Here is a 22,662-nt window from a genome sequence, read left to right on the forward strand (position 1 = left end):
TCTATAAGGTATATTTACTACAGGATGATGGAATAAAATATATCAAAATCGGCTGCAACAGTATTTAGATCAGATTCCGACAAGTACTGATATTAACAAAGAATGGGAAATCATAACCTCAGCAATTCAGAGGGCAGCAGATGAAGCCATTGGAATAAAGAAGAAATTTAGGAGAAAAACTGGGCTTAAAATATGGAATAAAGATATTTCAGAAGCTGTCAAGCAAAAACAAATATTATACCTGAAAATGATACAGCATCGCACCCCACAAAATGAGAAAGAATATAAAAACAGCAGGAACAAGGTCAAGTCACTAACGAGAAAACTCAAGCAAGAATCATTGGATAGGTTAATAAACTCAATACAGGATGATATCCATGGTAGGCAAGAGATGGCATATAAGTTAATGAAGCACCTCAACAGTGATGAAAGAGGAACTGCTAATATAAATGTAATCGAAGAAGAATCGTGGATACAACACTACAAAGAATTGTGGTATAACGGAGAGTATGGAGAGAGTCAGGAAGATCAAGATATAGATATCGACATTGAAGGAATTGACCTAATAGATATAGAAGAACTTAACACTGTTCTGAAATCTTTCAAAAATAGAAAAGCACCAGGGTTAGACAACATAAATATGGAGTTGTTCAAATATGGTGGGATCATTCTTAAATTTAGAATGTTACATTTAATTAATCTTTGTTGGAAAAGAAGAAATATACCCGAAGAATGGAGAAAAGCTAAAATAATATCACTTTTCAAGAAAGGAAATCAAAGTTTTTGCAGTAACTATCGAGGAATAAGTTTATTAAATGTTGGCTATAAAATATATGCTAAAATAATAAATAATAGACTTAAAATCATTGCACACAATCTCTGATTAGAAGAACAATGTGGATTTAGGAAAGGCAGATCATGTACAGATAATATATTTAGCCTCAAACAGATACTGGAGAAGAGAAGAGAATTTAACTTGAATACTTATGTCGCTTTTGTTGACTATGAAAAGGCTTTTGATAGGGTAGATAGAGAACAGTTATGGAAAATAATGGTAAAAATGGATACCCTAAACATCTTATTCAAGTTATCCAAAGTCTGTACAAAAGGACGAGAATTGTGTTAGATTTAGAATACAAACTAACAGAAGAAATATTAATTAATCAAGGTGTACGTCAGGGATGCAGCCTCTCTCCAACACTATTCAATATATATATAGATGAAGTAATCAAAAATTGGAAACGAATTGTGCACTCTGGAATAAAATTGAACACAAACACACACATAAATACTATGATCTTTGCAGATGATCAATTTATCCTGCAGGATGATGAAGATAAACTCCAGAAATCAATACATCAGTTAAACACCATTTGTAAAAGTTATAATCTTCGGCTATCCAGAACAAAAACCAAAGTTATGGCATGGCAAGGGAAATATCCTATCAGAGCGAAGATAGTAATCGACAATCAACCAGTAGAACAAGTCGCAAATTTTAAGTACCTTGGTTGTGAAATATCTTTTAATGATGATGACGAGGTGAAGAAGCTTCATCGATTTCAATATATGTGTGGGACAATTCGCCGAAGACTGAAAGGAAAAGTAAGAGAAGATACTCAACTTAAATTCTATTGGACTATGGCTGTACCAACTTTGCTATATGGAAGTGAGACATGGGTAGATAAAATAAGCTATAGGAATAAAATACAATAATCTGAAATGAGATTCCTAAGATCAGTGAAAGGATACTCCCTAAAAGATAAAATACGAAATGAAGAGATAAGACAAAAATTAAATATATTCTCAATGAATGAAAGAATATTCCAAAACAGGATAAATTGGAAAAACCACGTTCTGAGGATGGATGACGACAGAATCCCAAAACTTGTCTTGGAATACCATCCTACAGGAAGAAGAGATATTGGTCGTCCTATGAAGAGATGGAATGAAATCTGAGGTCGGAACAGGCTATTAGCCTAATCCATGAAGAGGAAGTAAGTAAGTAACAATATTCATCTACTTCCTTTAAGACTTCATTTCCTAATTTAATATTTCCTGCATCACCTGCCTTCATTCAACTGCACTCCATTACTTTTGTTTTGGACTTATTTATTTTCATCTTGTATTCCTTACCCAAGACTTCGTCCATACCATTCAGCAGCTTCTCGAGATCTTCTGCAGTATATAGAAATAATATGAATCACCACCTTATCAATACACTATTTTATTTACTACCAAACTGGTAAATAGGGTCAATACCGGTTTCGACCCCTATGGGGTCATCCTCAGTTGACACATATAAATATCTATAAAAACATCACATATAATAGTTAAAGTTTAAAATTGATGGGTCATTAGTATACTGGTAAGTACATATGCATGTATTATGGAATTTATAAAATTGTTCTATTAGAGCTATTATGTAGATTTTCTGTTTCTTTGTAAACAGTATCAAAAGTATTGTATTGGATGTGGTTCATCCATTTGACAAAATGCTAGTGGATTGAATATGTACATTTGCTGAGAGGTACATGCTATTCTATTTTACAATTTTTGTTTTACATAATATGGGGTAAAATTATTACATTTGCACATATATGGTGATATTAGGTACAATGTAGGGTGTTAAAGATGTACTATTTGAATTTTCAGTATCCTGATTAAGTTTGTTCTATTAGAGCTATTATGTAGATTTTCTGTTTCTTTGTAAACAGTATCAGAAGTATTGTGTTGGATGTGGTTCATCCATTTGACAAGATGCTAATGGATTGAATATGTACATTTGCTGAGAGGTACATGCTATTCTATTTTACAATTTTTGTTTTACATAATATGGGGTAAAATTATTACATTTGCACATATATGGTGATATTAGGTACAATATAGGGTGTTAAATATGTACTATTTGAATTTTCGGTATCCTGATTACATTTCATGTAGTGGTTGTAAAGTTTACTGATTCACTTGTTTAGTTCAGTTAAATGCATAATGACCTTGTTGGTTTGAATTCTTAAAATTAAAATATTGGTATGTAATACCTAGTTAACATGAATCCTTAATATTAATATATAAGTTTGTAGCACCTCTTATTCCCGTTTTCAGTCTTAAAATAGAATTGTGTCTTGACACTTTATTTTGTTAGACATATAAAAGTCTTGCTAAGATAAAGCTTTGGGGCTAAAACCGGTATGAAATACTTATTTAGAATACATTAGATAATGGTATTGATATGTGGTGCTATGTGCATATTCAAAAAATCTAAATGAAATATAAATATAAATTGGTGACAGTACTGTAGGTCTATTAAAATATATGTTTACTTGAATAGGATCGATCACATGCTGTACGGTACGCGTTACGAGTGACATTGCATAATATATTATAGTAATAACTGGTAATTTTGTAGGATACTGCTGTTGTAGTTGGAAATCTTGAATATCATTGAGAAAATGTTCTCATCTTGTCGCGTGTCGAATACAGGTTGAGTAGGTCACCATTAAGAGATGAAGTGCATATTGGATGTCGTATATCTAAATTAGGTTGTACGTTGGTTGTATCGTGGAGACGTGTTGTAAATTAATATATCTGTAAGTAGAAATAATAAGTGTGTGAGATAATGTATCGAAAGAATGTAGTGGCAAGTATATATCGTATTACTTACGTTGGCTGTTGGGATCGTGTGCTCTATCTACCATCTACCAACAAAAAGGATTGCCCATGGGATCGCCAATATCAGGCATAATAGCTGATATATATATGGACCATTTAGAACATCAAGAAGTCCAAAAAATAAAAAACATCATTCTTTGGTGCAGGTTTGTCGATGATGTATTCATAATTATGGACAATAGACACACAAACGAAAATACAATCTTGGAACAACTGAATGAAATAGATCCCCACATAAAATTTACTATGGAAACCGAAAACAACAATACCATAAACTATTTGGATATATCTATAACCAGACATAATAATCATCTAACATACAACATATACAGAAAGCCTACCCATACATCAAATACAATAAAAACAGACTCCACCCACCCACACACTCACAAAAAAGCCGCATACTACAGCATGATACACAGGGCATATAACATTCCACTTTCAAAGAAAGATTTGAACAAAGAACTAAACATAATTCATGAAATAGCCAAACAAAATGGTTATAAAAGAACAATGATAAACCATATCATCAACAAAGTAAAAAACCAACCAAAAACTAAGTTAACCAGAATCACCAAAGATAAAAAAGAATACGCACTATTCACTTACAACAATAACCATATACACCCCATAACCAACATTTTCAAAAAACAAGGCCTAAAAATAGCATACAAAACTACACGCAATAACACCAACATATTATACAATTCTAAATCAGTCAATAACATAAACAAATACAACCACTCAGGAGTGTACCGTCTAAAATGCAATGATTGCCAAGCCAGTTATGTAGGGCTTACTGGTAGAAGTTTTTCAATAAGATACAACGAACACGTAAATGCCGTTAGACATAGACACTTCTCAGCCATGGGACAACACATTAACGATCAGAAACATAGGTTTACAGACATCAGTAATGATATGCAAATCCTCAAAATAAACCCAAAAAGCCCCTTGCTCAGTATACTAGAAGAATTTTATATAAACTTAGACAAATACGTTAATCCAAATTCCAACTTAAACGATAACATAGACAGAAATGATATTCTTTTTCATACAGTTATTCCCCTCCTGAAAGATTATTATTTAAAAAGAATAGATAAACAAAAATCCATAAATACAAATCTACCGCTCCAAGACCTCCCCTCCTTTAATCCCACTCCCGTTACAAGTGCTCCACCCATCCCTTCAAGCCTCCCCTCCACCGCCGTAAACTATAACCTCAGAGCAACACGCTACAGATCTCAACAGACAGCCATACAGAGCACACGATCCCAACAGCCAACGTAAGTAATACGATATATACTTGCCACTACATTCTTTCGATACATTATCTCACACACTTATTATTTCTACTTACAGATATATTAATTTACAACACGTCTCCACGATACAACCAACGTACAACCTAATTTAGATATACGACATCCAATATGCACTTCATCTCTTAATGGTGACCTACTCAACCTGTATTCGACACGCGACAAGATGAGAACATTTTCTCAATGATATTCAAGATTTCCAACTACAACAGCAGTATCCTACAAAATTACCAGTTATTACTATAATATATTATGCAATTTCACTCGTAACGCGTACAGCATGTGATCGATCCTATTCAAGTAAACATATATTTTAATAGACCTACAGTACTGTCACCAATTTATATTTATATTTCATTTAGATTTTTTGAATATGCACATAGCACCACATATCAATACCATTATCTAATGCATTTTAAATAAGTATTTCATACCGGTTTTAGCCCCAAAGCTTTATCTTAGCAAGACTTTTATATGTCTAACAAAATAAAGTGTCAAGACACAATTCTATTTTAAGACTGAAAACGGGAATAAGAGGTGCTACAAACTTATATATTAATATTAAGGATTCATGTTAACTAGGTATTACATACCAATATTTTAATTTTAAGAATTCAAACCAACAAGGTCATTATGCATTTAACTGAACTAAACAAGTGAATCAGTAAACTTTACAACCACTACATGAAATGTAATCAGGATACCGAAAATTCAAATAGTACATATTTAACACCCTATATTGTACCTAATATCACCATATATGTGCAAATGTAATAATTTTACCCCATATTATGTAAAACAAAAATTGTAAAATAGAATAGCATGTACCTCTCAGCAAATGTACATATTCAATCCATTAGCATCTTGTCAAATGGATGAACCACATCCAACACAATACTTCTGATACTGTTTACAAAGAAACAGAAAATCTACATAATAGCTCTAATAGAACAAACTTAATCAGGATACTGAAAATTCAAATAGTACATCTTTAACACCCTACATTGTACCTAATATCACCATATATGTGCAAATGTAATAATTTTACCCCATATTATGTAAAACAAAAATTGTAAAATAGAATAGCATGTACCTCTCAGCAAATGTACATATTCAATCCACTAGCATTTTGTCAAATGGATGAACCACATCCAATACAATACTTTTGATACTGTTTACAAAGAAACAGAAAATCTACATAATAGCTCTAATAGAACAATTTTATAAATTCCATAATACATGCATATGTACTTACCAGTATACTAATGACCCATCAATTTTAAACTTTAACTATTATATGTGATGTTTTTATAGATATTTATATGTGTCAACTGAGGATGACCCCATAGGGGTCGAAACCGGTATTGACCCTATTTACCAGTTTGGTAGTAAATAAAATAGTGTATTGATAAGGTGGTGATTCATATTATTTCTATATAGTGATACCAATCAATACGGACATGAAGCTTATAAATAATAATAGAACAGCCAACCAGGCAAAAAGAATAGCACACAGATATCAAAATCTGAAAATTAAGATCACTAACATCGTCAAAAACATCACGTTTTTAAAACAATGCCTACAAAACAACTTAACCCCTAAATTTCTTAAGAAATATAATAACAAACATAGAAGCACTAATCAAACCCGAAATACACAAAATAAGACAAATCGAATATGGCTTAAAGAGGAGATCAAATTCATGTACAGAAAGAAACAACACCTAAACATCCAAATGTATGAAGCACACCTAAAAGCCTCACATGAATTACCATATACATATTGGATTAACTTCCAACAAATAACCTATGTAAAGATAGAAAACCTAGCGATACAGAAACAGAATACCCTAAATAAGAAACTCAATGCATTGAAGCAATCACAAAATCAACATACACATAAGTACACACAGAACAAACAACATACCACTACACCTATCGAAAGCAACCTACATGAATTCCACCCACCAATCAAAAATCTAACCAATACAGTACTTAATGAAGCAGAGACTACTATACTGAGCAAGGGACCTAAACATAACTGGAGAAATAACTCAATTTTTGAAAATATCACCACTATCATTACTGAAACAGAAGACGCTTTAAACAAAATACCTCAAGAACAACAAAATGAAATCAGATATGAAATTAAAAAAATATTACCACAATATATCAATAGAATTAACCAAGAAACCTATAAACAAGATACTAAAGACCTAACACAAATAAAAGAACTCAGAAACAAAATCCAGCATAACAACTTACTAGTAACAAAAGCAGATAAAGGAAATACTACAGTTATTATGGATAAAGAGGAATATATAACAAAAACAAAAACTTGTTTTCAAGATGAAACCTTCCAAATTAAGAATAAAGATCCAACCAATAGCATCCAGAAGAACTTAAAAACTCTTTTAAAAAACACCAACTTCCTTTTAAATGAACAAGAAACTACTAAACTGATTACAATGAATCCAAGTATACCTACAGCCAAAGCTTACCCTAAAATTCACAAAGATAATATTCCCATGAGACCTATCATCAACTACAGATCTAGTCCCACCTACAAACTGTCAAAATTCATACAAAAATTCCTAAAAAAACATTATGTTTTTCAGGCAAACAAAACCATAAAAAACTCTATAGAATTTTGCAACACTACTAAAAACATGAGAATAGAACAATACTACAAACTAGCAACATATGACATAACGAACATGTATCCTAACATACCTACACAGAAAACTATAACTATCATAGAATCAAACCTATACAAACACAGCAAGCTAAGCAAATTGGAAATAAATGAATTTATAAAACTATTACACTTTGCCATTAATAACAATTACTTTAGGTTCCATGACACCATCTACCAACAAAAAGGATTGCCCATGGGATCGCCAATATCAGGCATAATAGCTGATATATATATGGACCATTTAGAACATCAAGAAGTCCAAAAAATAAAAAACATCATTCTTTGGTGCAGGTTTGTCGATGATGTATTCATAATTATGGACAATAGACACACAAACGAAAATACAATCTTGGAACAACTGAATGAAATAGATCCCCACATAAAATTTACTATGGAAACCGAAAACAACAATACCATAAACTATTTGGATATATCTATAACCAGACATAATAATCATCTAACATACAACATATACAGAAAGCCTACCCATACATCAAATACAATAAAAACAGACTCCACCCACCCACACACTCACAAAAAAGCCGCATACTACAGCATGATACACAGGGCATATAACATTCCACTTTCAAAGAAAGATTTGAACAAAGAACTAAACATAATTCATGAAATAGCCAAACAAAATGGTTATAAAAGAACAATGATAAACCATATCATCAACAAAGTAAAAAACCAACCAAAAACTAAGTTAACCAGAATCACCAAAGATAAAAAAGAATACGCACTATTCACTTACAACAATAACCATATACACCCCATAACCAACATTTTCAAAAAACAAGGCCTAAAAATAGCATACAAAACTACACGCAATAACACCAACATATTATACAATTCTAAATCAGTCAATAACATAAACAAATACAACCACTCAGGAGTGTACCGTCTAAAATGCAATGATTGCCAAGCCAGTTATGTAGGGCTTACTGGTAGAAGTTTTTCAATAAGATACAACGAACACGTAAATGCCGTTAGACATAGACACTTCTCAGCCATGGGACAACACATTAACGATCAGAAACATAGGTTTACAGACATCAGTAATGATATGCAAATCCTCAAAATAAACCCAAAAAGCCCCTTGCTCAGTATACTAGAAGAATTTTATATAAACTTAGACAAATACGTTAATCCAAATTCCAACTTAAACGATAACATAGACAGAAATGATATTCTTTTTCATACAGTTATTCCCCTCCTGAAAGATTATTATTTAAAAAGAATAGATAAACAAAAATCCATAAATACAAATCTACCGCTCCAAGACCTCCCCTCCTTTAATCCCACTCCCGTTACAAGTGCTCCACCCATCCCTTCAAGCCTCCCCTCCACCGCCGTAAACTATAACCTCAGAGCAACACGCTACAGATCTCAACAGACAGCCATACAGAGCACACGATCCCAACAGCCAACGTAAGTAATACGATATATACTTGCCACTACATTCTTTCGATACATTATCTCACACACTTATTATTTCTACTTACAGATATATTAATTTACAACACGTCTCCACGATACAACCAACGTACAACCTAATTTAGATATACGACATCCAATATGCACTTCATCTCTTAATGGTGACCTACTCAACCTGTATTCGACACGCGACAAGATGAGAACATTTTCTCAATGATATTCAAGATTTCCAACTACAACAGCAGTATCCTACAAAATTACCAGTTATTACTATAATATATTATGCAATTTCACTCGTAACGCGTACAGCATGTGATCGATCCTATTCAAGTAAACATATATTTTAATAGACCTACAGTACTGTCACCAATTTATATTTATATTTCATTTAGATTTTTTGAATATGCACATAGCACCACATATCAATACCATTATCTAATGTATTTTAAATAAGTATTTCATACCGGTTTTAGCCCCAAAGCTTTATCTTAGCAAGACTTTTATATGTCTAACAAAATAAAGTGTCAAGACACAATTCTATTTTAAGGCTGAAAACGGGAATAAGAGGTGCTACAAACTTATATATTAATATTAAGGATTCATGTTAACTAGGTATTACATACCAATATTTTAATTTTAAGAATTCAAACCAACAAGGTCATTATGCATTTAACTGAACTAAACAAGTGAATCAGTAAACTTTACAACCACTACATGAAATGTAATCAGGATACCGAAAATTCAAATAGTACATATTTAACACCCTATATTGTACCTAATATCACCATATATGTGCAAATGTAATAATTTTACCCCATATTATGTAAAACAAAAATTGTAAAATAGAATAGCATGTACCTCTCAGCAAATGTACATATTCAATCCATTAGCATCTTGTCAAATGGATGAACCACATCCAACACAATACTTCTGATACTGTTTACAAAGAAACAGAAAATCTACATAATAGCTCTAATAGAACAAACTTAATCAGGATACTGAAAATTCAAATAGTACATCTTTAACACCCTACATTGTACCTAATATCACCATATATGTGCAAATGTAATAATTTTACCCCATATTATGTAAAACAAAAATTGTAAAATAGAATAGCATGTACCTCTCAGCAAATGTACATATTCAATCCATTAGCATCTTGTCAAATGGATGAACCACATCCAACACAATACTTCTGATACTGTTTACAAAGAAACAGAAAATCTACATAATAGCTCTAATAGAACAAACTTAATCAGGATACTGAAAATTCAAATAGTACATCTTTAACACCCTACATTGTACCTAATATCACCATATATGTGCAAATGTAATAATTTTACCCCATATTATGTAAAACAAAAATTGTAAAATAGAATAGCATGTACCTCTCAGCAAATGTACATATTCAATCCACTAGCATTTTGTCAAATGGATGAACCACATCCAATACAATACTTTTGATACTGTTTACAAAGAAACAGAAAATCTACATAATAGCTCTAATAGAACAATTTTATAAATTCCATAATACATGCATATGTACTTACCAGTATACTAATGACCCATCAATTTTAAACTTTAACTATTATATGTGATGTTTTTATAGATATTTATATGTGTCAACTGAGGATGACCCCATAGGGGTCGAAACCGGTATTGACCCTATTTACCAGTTTGGTAGTAAATAAAATAGTGTATTGATAAGGTGGTGATTCATATTATTTCTATATAGTGATACCAATCAATACGGACATGAAGCTTATAAATAATAATCTTCTGCAGTCTCAGATAAAACAATATCATCGGCAAATCTCAAGGTTTTGATTTCCTCTCATTGGATTGTGATTCCCTTTCCAAATTTCTCTTTGAATTCCTTTACTGCCTGTTCTATGTAAACATTGAAAAAGGAGGGGGGGACAAACTGCAGCCTTGCCGCACTCCTTTCTGGATTGCTGCTCCTTTTTCAAAGCAATTGATTCTTATCACTGCAGACTGATTTTTATACAGATTGTAGATAATTCTTCGTTCTCGGTATCTGATCCAACCGCCTTCAGAATCTTAAATAGCTTGGTCCAATCAACGTTATCAAATGCCTTTTCTAGATCTACGAATGCCATGTACGTGGGCTTGTCCTTCTTGATTCGATCCTCTAAAATCAGACGTAAAGTCAGGATTGCTTCATGTGTTCCTACATTTCTTCTGAAGCCAAATTGATCTTCTCCCAACTCAGCTTCAACTTGTTTTTTCATTCCTCCGTAAATAATACGTGTTAAAATTTTGCAAGCATGAGATACTAAACTAATGGTGCGATAGTCTTCAAACCTTGGGAATAGGTATAAAAACATTCTGCAGAAAATCAGATGGGACTTCTCCTGTCTCGTACATCTTGCACACTAAATGGAATAACCTTGCCATTCTGGTTTCTCCTAAGGCAGTCAGTAATTCAGAGGGAACCGTAAAATGGGGTGAATAGAAACAGTGGGGTGAATAGAAACAAAAACCAGGAAAGTTTAGTAATTTATTGTAAATAATATTGTAATTGTTGCAATTTAAAATTTGTTGGATATATTCATGAAATAAAATATACTGAAGAGAAATTCATGTGTTAAAGGTGTGTCCACACTGTTTTGTGGAAGCCATTGTCAAGTAAAGTGGAGCCAAATCACGAGGAAAATGGCGCGGGAAAACTTCATTCAGACAGCAGGTAAAATGTTGGCATAGGCTGATCTTATTTTATGAAATACTTAGTTTGATGTTTAATAAACAATATCATAAATATGGCATTATTATATATTTACATGTGTTTGTATACCTAACTTCAATTTATTTTTCAGCACAAATTGTCGATTTGCGGGGTGAATAGAAACAAAGAGTTTCATCATGCCCCGAACTTATAAACACGATCCTAGGAGCAAGTGTTTTCACAAACACAACCAAAGAAGCAATCGATGCAGAGTGGATGATATCACAAACAATGGCATCAGCAAGCAAAAAACATAAAATAAACTATTCTGTATTGTACCATCATTTGACTTGAGAGAGTACCATAAAGAAAAAAGGTGGACAGACATTAACTGCAGAAGAAGAAGAATTGCTTGAAGATAAAGATAAAGTGTATGTGCTGAGTGGGGTTACCCATTGGACCTATATGATGCGAGGATTATTGTAAAACAATATCTTAATTTTCATGGGAAGATCGTAAAACATTTCAGAGACAATATGCCTAGCCGGGACTTCATTTGTTTTCAAATTTAGCATTTTATACAGGACAGCAATATATGTTTTAGTAGGCATTTTATGCACAGAAATACCATTTGACATTGTAAATGTGTAAATTTTAGAAATATATCTGTATGTTGTAAACTTTTATTCAATTTGATCTAAGTTACTCATTTTGTACTGAATTTATTGACAAATACACATAAAATTTTGAGAAAGGATGTTCATGTTATTATTCTACCTCACTTATAGCATTAATATCAGATATGGACTGTTTCCAATCCCCCAAATGAAGACACAATAGCAACATTATGGTAATATGTATGCCTGTTTCCATTCACCCCATTGGCAGGCAAATAGAAACAGACATGTTTTATAAAAATATTTTGTGAATGGCAATTCCAGGTGCCTTGTTCCTATTTAGGTCACTTGCATCTCTGTCAAACTCGGACCTCAAAATTGGGTCTCCCATTTCATCAGCATCAACAGCCTCTTCTTGTTCCAGAACCAACTTTACCTCGATACAACTGTTGGATATGTTCCTGCCATCTTTCTGCTTTGTCTTCTTTTCCTAGAAGTGGCTTTCCATCTGAGCTCTTAACATTAATACACCTAGATTTCCTTTCTCCAAAGGTTTCCTCGATTTTCCGGTATGCAGCATCCACCTTGCCTAAGACCATACAACCTTCGACATCCTTGCACTTCTCCTTCAGCCAGTCTTCCTTAGCTATCTTGCACTTTCTATCCACTTTATTCTTTAATCGCCTGTATTCTTTTCTGCCCTCTTCATTTCTAACATTTTTGTATTTTCATCGTTCATCAATCAGGTCTAGTATCTCCTGAGTTATCCACTGATTTTTAGTTGATCTTTTCTTCCTTCCCAACATTTCTTCAGCAGCCCTGCTGACTTCATTTTTTATGGCCATCTACTCTTCTTCTATTGTGTTTCCTTCAGCCTTTTCATTTAGTCCTTTTGCAACATGTTCCTTGAAACAATCCCTCACGCTCTTTTCCTTCAACTTGTCTAGATCCCATCTTTTCACATTCTTTCCTGTCTTCAATGTCTTCAGCTTCAGATGGCATTTCAAGACCAACAAGTTGTGGTCAGAGTCCACGTCTGCTCCTGGGAAAGTTTTGCAATCCAACACCTGGTTTCTGAATCTCTACCTAATCATAATGAAGTCTATTTGATACCTTCCAGTGTCTCCAGGTCTCGTCCACGTATAAAGCCATCATTTGTGGTCTTTGAACCAAGTAATGGCAAGGACTAACTTATGATCAGTGCAGAATTCAACCAGCCGACTTCCTCTTTCGTTTCTTTGTCCCAATCCGAATTCTACTATATTACCTTCTCTTCCTTGGCCTACCACTGCATTCCAGTCTCCCATCACAATTAGATTCTCGTCACCTTTTACGTATGGTATTAAATCTTCTATCTCTTCATATGTTCTTTCGATTTCCTCATTATCCGCTGAGCTAGTAGGCATATAGACCTGCACCATTGTGGTGGGCATTGGTTTGGTGTCTATCTTGACGACAATAATTCTTTCACTATGCTTGTCGTAGTAGCTTACGCGCTGCCCTATTTTCTTATTCATTATTAAACCAACTCCTGCATCTCCTCTGTTTGATTTTGTGTTGATAATTCGGTAGTCGCCTGACCAAAAATCCTGTTCTTCCTGCCAACGTACTTCACTTATACCAACTACATCTAACTTTAGTCTATCCATCTCCCTTTTCAGATTCTCTAATCTACCACAACAATTCAAACTTCTAACATTCCACACTCCGACTCGCAGAATATCAGTATCCATCTTCCTGATGATAGCCCCCTCTCGTGTAGTCCCCACCCAGAGATCCGAATGGGGGACTAGTTTACCTCCGGAATATTTTACCCGGGAGGAAGCCATAATCAGTACATCATTCATACAGAGATAGCTGCATGTCCTCGGGAGTTAGTTATGGCTGTAGTTTCCCGTTGCTTTCAGCCGTGTAGCAGTATCAACACAGCTAAGCCATGTTGAGTATTATTACAAGGCCATATCAGTCAATCATCTAGACTGCTGCCCTTCAACTTCCGAAAGGCTATTACTCCCCTTTTGATGAACCATTCCTTAGTCTTGTCTCTCAAAAGATACCCATCCGCGGTTGCACCTGTGGCTCAGCTATCTGCTTCATTGGGACAAGCAAGTCTCCCCACCACGGCAAGGTCACATGGTTTGCAGGAGAGGATATTTATTACCTTGAGGCTTATGCAGTAGTATCTGACCTCTTCATGTCACAATTTAAAGATTTTCATGGACGAAGCCTTGGGGTGATACACCGGGCAGCTAACATTTTGTGTTCTTGCCAACGCAATATCAGTTAATAGAGGTTTTACGAACTTGGTTATGTTAACATCACTAACAGTTTCCTGATATTCTTTGACCTCACACTGTAACAGAACATATTCTGAGAAGGAAGAAGTAATAAGTTCTCATATTACTCTTGTAAGTTTGAAGGACTTCCGACAGTAGGACATTGCAGCTTCAACAAACTCTGCAGATGCTTCATCAGAGCAACAAAACAAGGTTTTGGGTATCAAAGTCCACCTCTGTCCTGATGCATAATCAGTTCCATTAAGTGCTGTCGCAGCTCTAGGCAGTGAGATGTACCTGGCGCAAATGTCACACTCCATCCTCTCTTCTACAACATGAATCAAGTACCTGCAAATTAAGATTTGATTTTCTGTTTCAAGATTGATAGGGACATTATCATTTGATATTTGAGGTTTTCCAAAATGACTAAACATGAAGATGTTTGTTTTGTGACTGTCCGTCACAATTTTTGTCACAAGGAGTCCACTATCCTCCACGGCTTTAATCACCCTCTGAAATAAGGTGTAAAGGCTACAGATGCAAGAGTAATCTGAATATATCCTTTATTAGGACCTTTCCCGGATATAACCGACAGCTACTTTTCTCTCAATTCACTTCCAGATGGTATTTCACGGAATCGTATCTCTTCTGGCTCCGAACTACCTTGCCGAGATTTGCAAAATTGTACACAACAGTTGAATATTTCGTGGGAAAATCTGGTTTCAGCTCTACAAAGATATATATATAGGCTATATAAATAATTTGTACAAATGGAAGGAAACCACTACATTTTAAAATAACTTTTAAAGTATCTATAAGGACAACATGATTAAATCATTTAACAGTTCTATATGAAATATCACTTGTACAAATGGAAGTGAACAGGCAAGTTTACTCACTGTGCAAAATAACTCAGCTTTTCACACACATGCATGCATCAATAACACATTGCAACACCCACACTGACTGCGAAGATTGTGCGTCTATTACTGCACTCTTACGGCGACTCGACGCAAGTGTGACAAACTGATATAACTTGAAAACAATATTCTTTAACCCATGGGTAAATAATGCAAGTATCGAGCTAGAATTATTATTTTACGATTATGATTATTATGACTTGTGAGGTATGGCTATGAAATGTTTACATCCAATTATTAGTGTTATGGAGTTTCCGTGGAAGAGGTTAAAGAAGGTGTGGGTTGGAATTGGTATATCTACAAATGTCAAAGATTAATCTAAAACATTAAAATAAAGGTTAAATTTCTTTTCAGAAAATTGAATGTTAACAAATATTTCAGGTACGGGTAGTCAGGTACAAAATAGCAATTTTGATATAAGAATAGAAAACCCAAGGATAGGTAATTTACAAATTTTGAGCTTCAAGCTCCTAATTTACAAGTTTCCAGAATTGCAAAAGTTGCACTTAGATAAGGAGAGAAATCTCCCAAAACACAATTTTGAAGAGCACTTTGCTCTAACAGTTACAAATTACGGCCTTCCAAAGGCACCACTCAATAGTATACAGAAATCTATTACAGAACCAGAAAAGAGCTTACAGGCTCTACAACTTCAAAAAGGAAGCTGTGCTCGCAACCCTTACAGCCTGATTCAGGCAACCTTTAAGTTACATTAGAGATTAGAGTTTCTTTGCTCAATAAAATTACATTTCTAGGCCTCTCTAGGCACAACCAACAATTTACAGCACCGTAGTAATTACCTTTTATATTACATAGGGGTATCTAGTACCCATACTACCAGGTCATCGTGAAGAAGAATAGGTTACATTACTGGCCCAAACACAAAATGTATGGAGGTGTACACTTGCGCTCCTCAAAATCAGAAATTAAAACCCTACTTGGGCTTGCGGCCCGACAATGCAGAAGCTAATTCCACACTACTGAGGTGACTGGAAGGACAAAATAATTTATTATTTACAAAAACAATTACAAAATCGTAGTCACCTCAAGATAATCAGAAAGGGAATTCAAGAGGGTAACGCACTCTCTCTTCCCGATTTACAGTTTAAGTCTCTAGGACTTACATTAAGTTTACATGAAAAAGGAGAAAAATTTACATTTTAGAAAATTGGTGGTTACATAGTTAAAGATTAGAACCTTCCCCTCGGGTCATTTTGTGGTGATCGCTATAGAGATAGAAAACTGGTGGCCATTACATGGGCAGATGTTCTGCCTGCCGAAGAATGAGGAACCCTGTCTGCTCTCTTAACACACGCACTCAGAAGTTCCAAGACAAGTTAACCTGAAAAAGCCGCAGCTTTTACACCCGAGGGGAGGGTTCAAGAAGGCTCTGGACTAAATCCGGACACACCCTCTCATTTTATTGGCGGAAAAATAGGTACAAGAAACGTTTGATTGGTTGAAAAATAAATACAGAAAATTTATGATTGGTTAAAAACCAACGCTAATGGGATGAGAAGGAAGTGTTGCAGACCTTGAAGTATGAAAATAATGAAAGTCAATTATGTTGAGAAAACCTACGAACTTCTTTAAATCTCTAATTAATCCACTTTGCACGAGAGTGCATGACCTCAGTTCTTTCGTAGAGACATCTATGGAGAAAAGTGCAAACTTCTAGTAATACCCCAAAACAAAACAAAGAAATCTGGTCAGATTAGGAAACTTTAAAATAACATATTCCTCAGTTATTTAGTAGTGGCATCTTCTGATCAATGTCCCAACTTCATGCACTAGCTGTTTCAAGATTTGTTCGATAGATAGCGTTTCTTAAGGCACTTCTTTTAAATGTGCGGGGTTGAGGTGTACTTCCCAGTACAATTAGTATTAGTATAATTATTATTTACGATCGCATTGTTTGTGAGGTTATGTCATGAAACCTGCGCTGTATACACACGAGTTTAGTTAATGAAAGAACCTGTAATTAACAGCATATAATTTATTATTTTCTGTATATATGGTGTGTAATCCACTACAGTATTGCGCTATACACTGTAACATCCAGAATAATACTAGGTAAGACGAGAATTATGGAGAACCTTCCTTCCAATTGTAACTATGTATTAAGCACCCTAAAATTTACTAGAAGATATGCTGTGACACATCCTTCTAGAAGTCTGGCCAGGCGACATATGTAAGGAAGCGGTCTTGATGGTGGAGTGGAGTTATTGTTTAGTTGGAGTTGTTTTCGTTAGCACGTGTTGCACTTAGGCCGATTTGCTACGTCAGCGGTCAACTGTTTCAAGGTTGCAATATCCATGTGCTTCGTGATAGGCAGTTGTTAAAGAAGGTGGTTTGTTAATGTGTGTGTTTTGTTTGTGATGGCAGTTGATAGGCTATGTGTGATTAATGTGTAATTAATTAATTGTAAATAAAAATCAGTGTACGCAAGTTGACAGCATTTTGTGCATGTCTTTGTGGCTACATCAGACTTTAAGAAATATTGGTAGGTATTCGCGCCTTCCTGTGTTAAACCAGTGGCATAGATCAGGCAGTATAAGAGGATCGGGGCGAGTGAAAAGGCTGTGGTTTGTGAACATTGATGTGAACATAGTAGCTACAAGATTGAAGACGGAAGTGAGTTATAGAGCAAAGGAGCTTTGTTAAACAGGTATACTTAGGTAGATTAAGCTCGTGGAAGTATTAAAACGTCTACTTGCAATTAGAATAGTGAATATCAAGTGAATAGCTGAATTTTTTAGTGTCCAAATAACCTTGTTGTGATTTTAAACACACACCGACGTTGCACCTTAGGATTACGTTGTGAGATGTCAGCCCTAACTAGTGGCGTGGAACGAAGATAATCAGTCCGCCATCTTGAGTCCAGAAGAGTAAAGAAAATTTTATAGGGCGTGAATATTTAAATTATACATTTAATTTGTATAATATTTGTTCAGAGATTGAAAATACTGTTTATAAACGGTCTTATAAACTAGAAAGAACAAAGGCACGATTTGCGGAGGAACAGAGATGTCTACTCTACGAAATTCTATGAAAAAATCAGAAGCAGGACAAAAGTGCGGCCCTTGCGCCATGAAAATTGATGCTGATGACCAAGCAATACAATGTGAGGGTCCATGCGCAGTTTGGTTTCACAAAGACTGTACGACTTTAAAGCAAGGAGCCTTTGACATCATGCTGAAAAGCAATTGCAACTTAACCTGGCTATGCACTGAATGCATTAAAGCATTAAAAACACTGAAATATCAGGACGACATAACACAGAGGTTGATGGGAAAAACCGAAGACTTAATAATGAACAACGCAATAATGAAAGAATTGACCAAAAAAATTGGAAAATAGGTCTGAATTCATAACGATGTAATTAGATACAGTTTTGGAAGAAAAAGTAAGCATAGCGAAAGAATTGATGATTGATTGATGCTTGTTGTTTAAAGGGGCCTAACATATAGGTCATCGGCCCCTAATGGTACGAAATGAGACGAAATGAAATGACAAATTAAAAACTCAAAATCCTACACTGACCACAATTCAAAACGTGAGGATGGATGGATGGACGGATGTGAATTTAAAACAATCAGTGCAACCGACACACAGTGCCTCACATGCACAGAAGCTGGCGTAAACCAATAGTATTGCTGACCAAGTGACTACTTCTATAGCACGATAGTGAATCGATGATGCTTGAAGTCGAAAGGAGTCCAAAATCCAAGTCATCGGCCCCTCATAATGGTACTTATCGCTAGAAAAGTAGAACCATGGTATTTGTCATGTTGCGGTACTAATCAAGAGTAGCGTAGACTCGCGGTATTCCACAGATTATGGTACCACTCGCAGGTAATGAAATTCGCACATGTATTACAGACCTACGTTGTTTCACACATTGCGGCGCCATTGACAGGCAACGCAAACCTAAGTGTACTAACCACAGGGACTCGTACTATTCCGTGGTGTTCCTTATATAGTGGGTACTAATCATAGGCAAGCCAGAACCATAGGTTCCGTCATCCCATGGTGTCGCTTATATAGTGCGCTACTGATCACAGGTACTGTAAAAGCCGTCGCGCTCTCGTTTGCCACTAATCACAGACCTATTTGGTACCTAACATAGTGGTACTACGCGCAAGGAAAAGCGACCCATGGTGTTCCCCGCGTGGTGGTGCTAATCACATGGAGTTACATGGTTCTAATATAATCATCCCTTGGTTACCCCTTTCAGTCGCCTCTTACGACAGGCACGGGATACCGTGGGTGTATTCTTCGTCTGCGTCCCCCACCCACAGGAGGTAGCGAAAGAATTGGCATAAAAAGTGGAAAATATGTCTGAATTCATAACCTCGAAATTAGATACAGTTTTGGAAGAAAAGGTACGTGTAGCGATCTATCGAAGGAATATTAAAACACCAGAAAAGACTAAGATTAAAACATAGAACAAGACCAACTAGTTCGGCGAATGACAAGGAGGAAGAATCTTATGCACAAGTTTTGACTCAAAGAATGCAGGATTTTGGCAGCAAATATCAAAGCAGAGAGGAGAATGTCATTAAAAGTTCAGTCCATCTCACGCAGCATTAGTACCATGGTTACCGCTTGCATCGGCAATATCTACGCGCGGCATGACTGTCCTATGTGTATTTCTCGCAGACGACTCGCCGATGACGAAGCACAAAGCTGCCAACCACTGTACTTAGGAACTAGTCCATCTGTTAGCAAAAGGGGTCTGGAGGGGGTAAACCCCCAGTTAGGGTAGGGCATGGATAAGACCACTGGTCTGGATTGGTTATGGTACTGAGCACTGGAGCACAATTACCTTTCTTTTCACATGTTAGGTTACTTAGCCCTAGACCACAAATACCCTTCTTTTCACATATTACGGTATTTAGTCCTGGACCACAATTACCTTTCTTTTCACATGTTAGGATACTTAGCCCTGGACCACAATTACGTTTCTTTTCACATGTTACGGTACTTAGCCCTGGACCTCAATCACCTTTCTTTTCACATTACCGGTACTACACCACGGCATTCTATGTGGGTTGGTCAGGAAATGGTACAATTGATAGCAACAAAGACTACTACGTCTTTCTTCGCACACAGCGTCTCCACATCTAGGCAGCAGTGCATCTGTCCATTGTTGATACAGAAAACATATCTAATTCTATTGACATGGCATCGTGCGATGGATGCGTTATTAATGTTACAAGTTTAATTATTAGTGAATGAGAAGTTCAATCGTGTTGTTTTTTCATGTCGTCGCCGAGTACAAGGGGGTCGGGAATGTGGTTGGTATGCCAGTGCTAGAAAAATACTTTCTTTGTATGGTCTGTAGTGTTTAGATTCGTAATTAATGCATCGAAACGTCTCAACTACCGGTATTTCAACATGTTATATAATCGTGGCTGGCGGTGGCACGAATGGACTGTGCCATCGCCTGAAGATTTGCCCTATGAAATGTCACTGCCATACTTCAAAATAGCCAGATATTGTTAATCTTATTTGTTTCATATGGTTATTCTTTTACATTGCCTCACTCTTAGGTCTTTTCATCGCGTAAGTTGGTCATAATTTCTGCCTGTATTGAATTATGGGAACGACATTTCATTGGACTAGCCTTCAACCAATGGCAGTGTCCATTCGCCCACCGTCAGCCATGATTACTATGTTATAAACTTGCGTGAGTAAGGCTGAACTTTTACCAGAATGTCAATGGAGTAGCCGGAGACGAGGACAATGACAACAATGCTGGGCACACTGTAAAAAGCAGAAGAAAACGAAATCGTTCATTAGACAGACTGGTAGAGGCGGCAAACTATCGATAGTAATCGCCATCGATATTTTCCGTTAGTATGAGCTTTACTATCGATAGTAATCGATAGATTTCAAAAAGTGGAACGAATCATATCATTATGCATGAAAATAGGACATTCACTGAACAGAATCCACAAAAAAATTCAGTAGAAATTACAACTATTTCATGCTATGTAATTTCAGAAATTCAAATAGGGATCACTCATAAATCTATTTAGTGGCACTTCCGAGCCATTCTCGAGCTGCACGCGCTTGCCCATAACTTGACCGCCCGAGAAATTCTCGTTCAGCTGCAGTGTTCATTTGCGATCGCCCGACATTTTCTAGGGTATAGTAATATATTTGGAAAAACGTTTTACAGCATTCTGAACGGATGGCAGGAGAGTTTTCAGTTGCTTTCGTGAAGCCTATGGCCTAAAATTTGCCTTATCTTCTTTCGCCTATAAGCTGCTACGAAAGATTTAGTTTCAATTTAATACAAAAATATGCTAACCCAATGTTATTTTAGGTAGTAAAGTTTCACAAATATACTAAATAGATGAAAATTATTTTAAATAAGCGAACAATTTTATATTTTTTATCCAGTGTACACATTGGTATTGATCTGAATTTGAAGTCGAAGACATGTTCTTACACATGACTTTTGTATTAAAGACTACCGTGGTAGTTTCAGGGTAGCATGCTAGCTCCATGGCCTAGATTCGATTCCCAGTATTGGCACGTAAATTATAAAAGCCAGGAGGCCAGGAGATCTGGAATGGCGTTATCCCAGCATCGTGAGAACAATTGTAAGTAGCAGCATCGGTCAAAAAACCAAGGGAAGCGTTATGCTGACCACATGACTTCTCCATCTGTAGGCTGCAAGCCGAGCAGCAGTTCTCTTGGAAGCTTTCAGTTTTATATTAAAAACAACCCCGGATATAAGCTGGTTTTGTGCTGCATGCCAGGAAGAATGCGTGCGGACATGCGAGCTTGCAAAACTTGCCGAGTTTGGGTGCATGAAATGTGTGTTGGACTGACTATAAACGACAGGGAAGATTATTTTTGTCCTGACTGCTCATAAGTTTTTGTGTTTTCAGACTTCGTTTTCAAAATATCAAAGACTCTTATTGCACACAGAATTAAATGTTATCTTAAAGTAAATTAACTTAGTTTTTTAAATAAGGGAAGGAAAAGTTAAAAATGACTGTCTGAATATTAAGTATTTTTAA

The 22,662-nt window shown here is 35.5% G+C and overlaps 1 protein-coding gene across 5 annotated transcripts in view; it reads right to left on the reverse strand.

Annotated features, from left to right (window-relative positions):
* The window catches only part of Mccc2 (methylcrotonyl-CoA carboxylase subunit 2), a 229,001-nt gene that overhangs the window by 113,908 nt on the left and 92,431 nt on the right, over positions 1 to 22,662 (reverse strand). Inside the window, exon 1 of one of the 5 annotated variants that reach the window (XM_068227596.1) lies at positions 20,544 to 20,598. The exons of 3 other annotated variants lie outside the window; for them this stretch is intronic. Coding sequence is in view for 1 of the 2 variants with exons in the window: in XM_067147238.2 (XP_067003339.2) it covers positions 20,222 to 20,239 (18 nt within the window). In the remaining variant the exon portion in view is untranslated. Of the gene's footprint in view, positions 1 to 20,221; positions 20,285 to 20,543; positions 20,599 to 22,662 lie in introns of those variants that run through there. One more of the 5 variants, XM_067147238.2, reaches the window with a different exon arrangement.

Source organism: Anabrus simplex, chromosome 5 (assembly GCF_040414725.1).
Source record: "Anabrus simplex isolate iqAnaSimp1 chromosome 5, ASM4041472v1, whole genome shotgun sequence".
Lineage (NCBI taxonomy): Eukaryota > Metazoa > Arthropoda > Insecta > Orthoptera > Tettigoniidae > Anabrus > Anabrus simplex.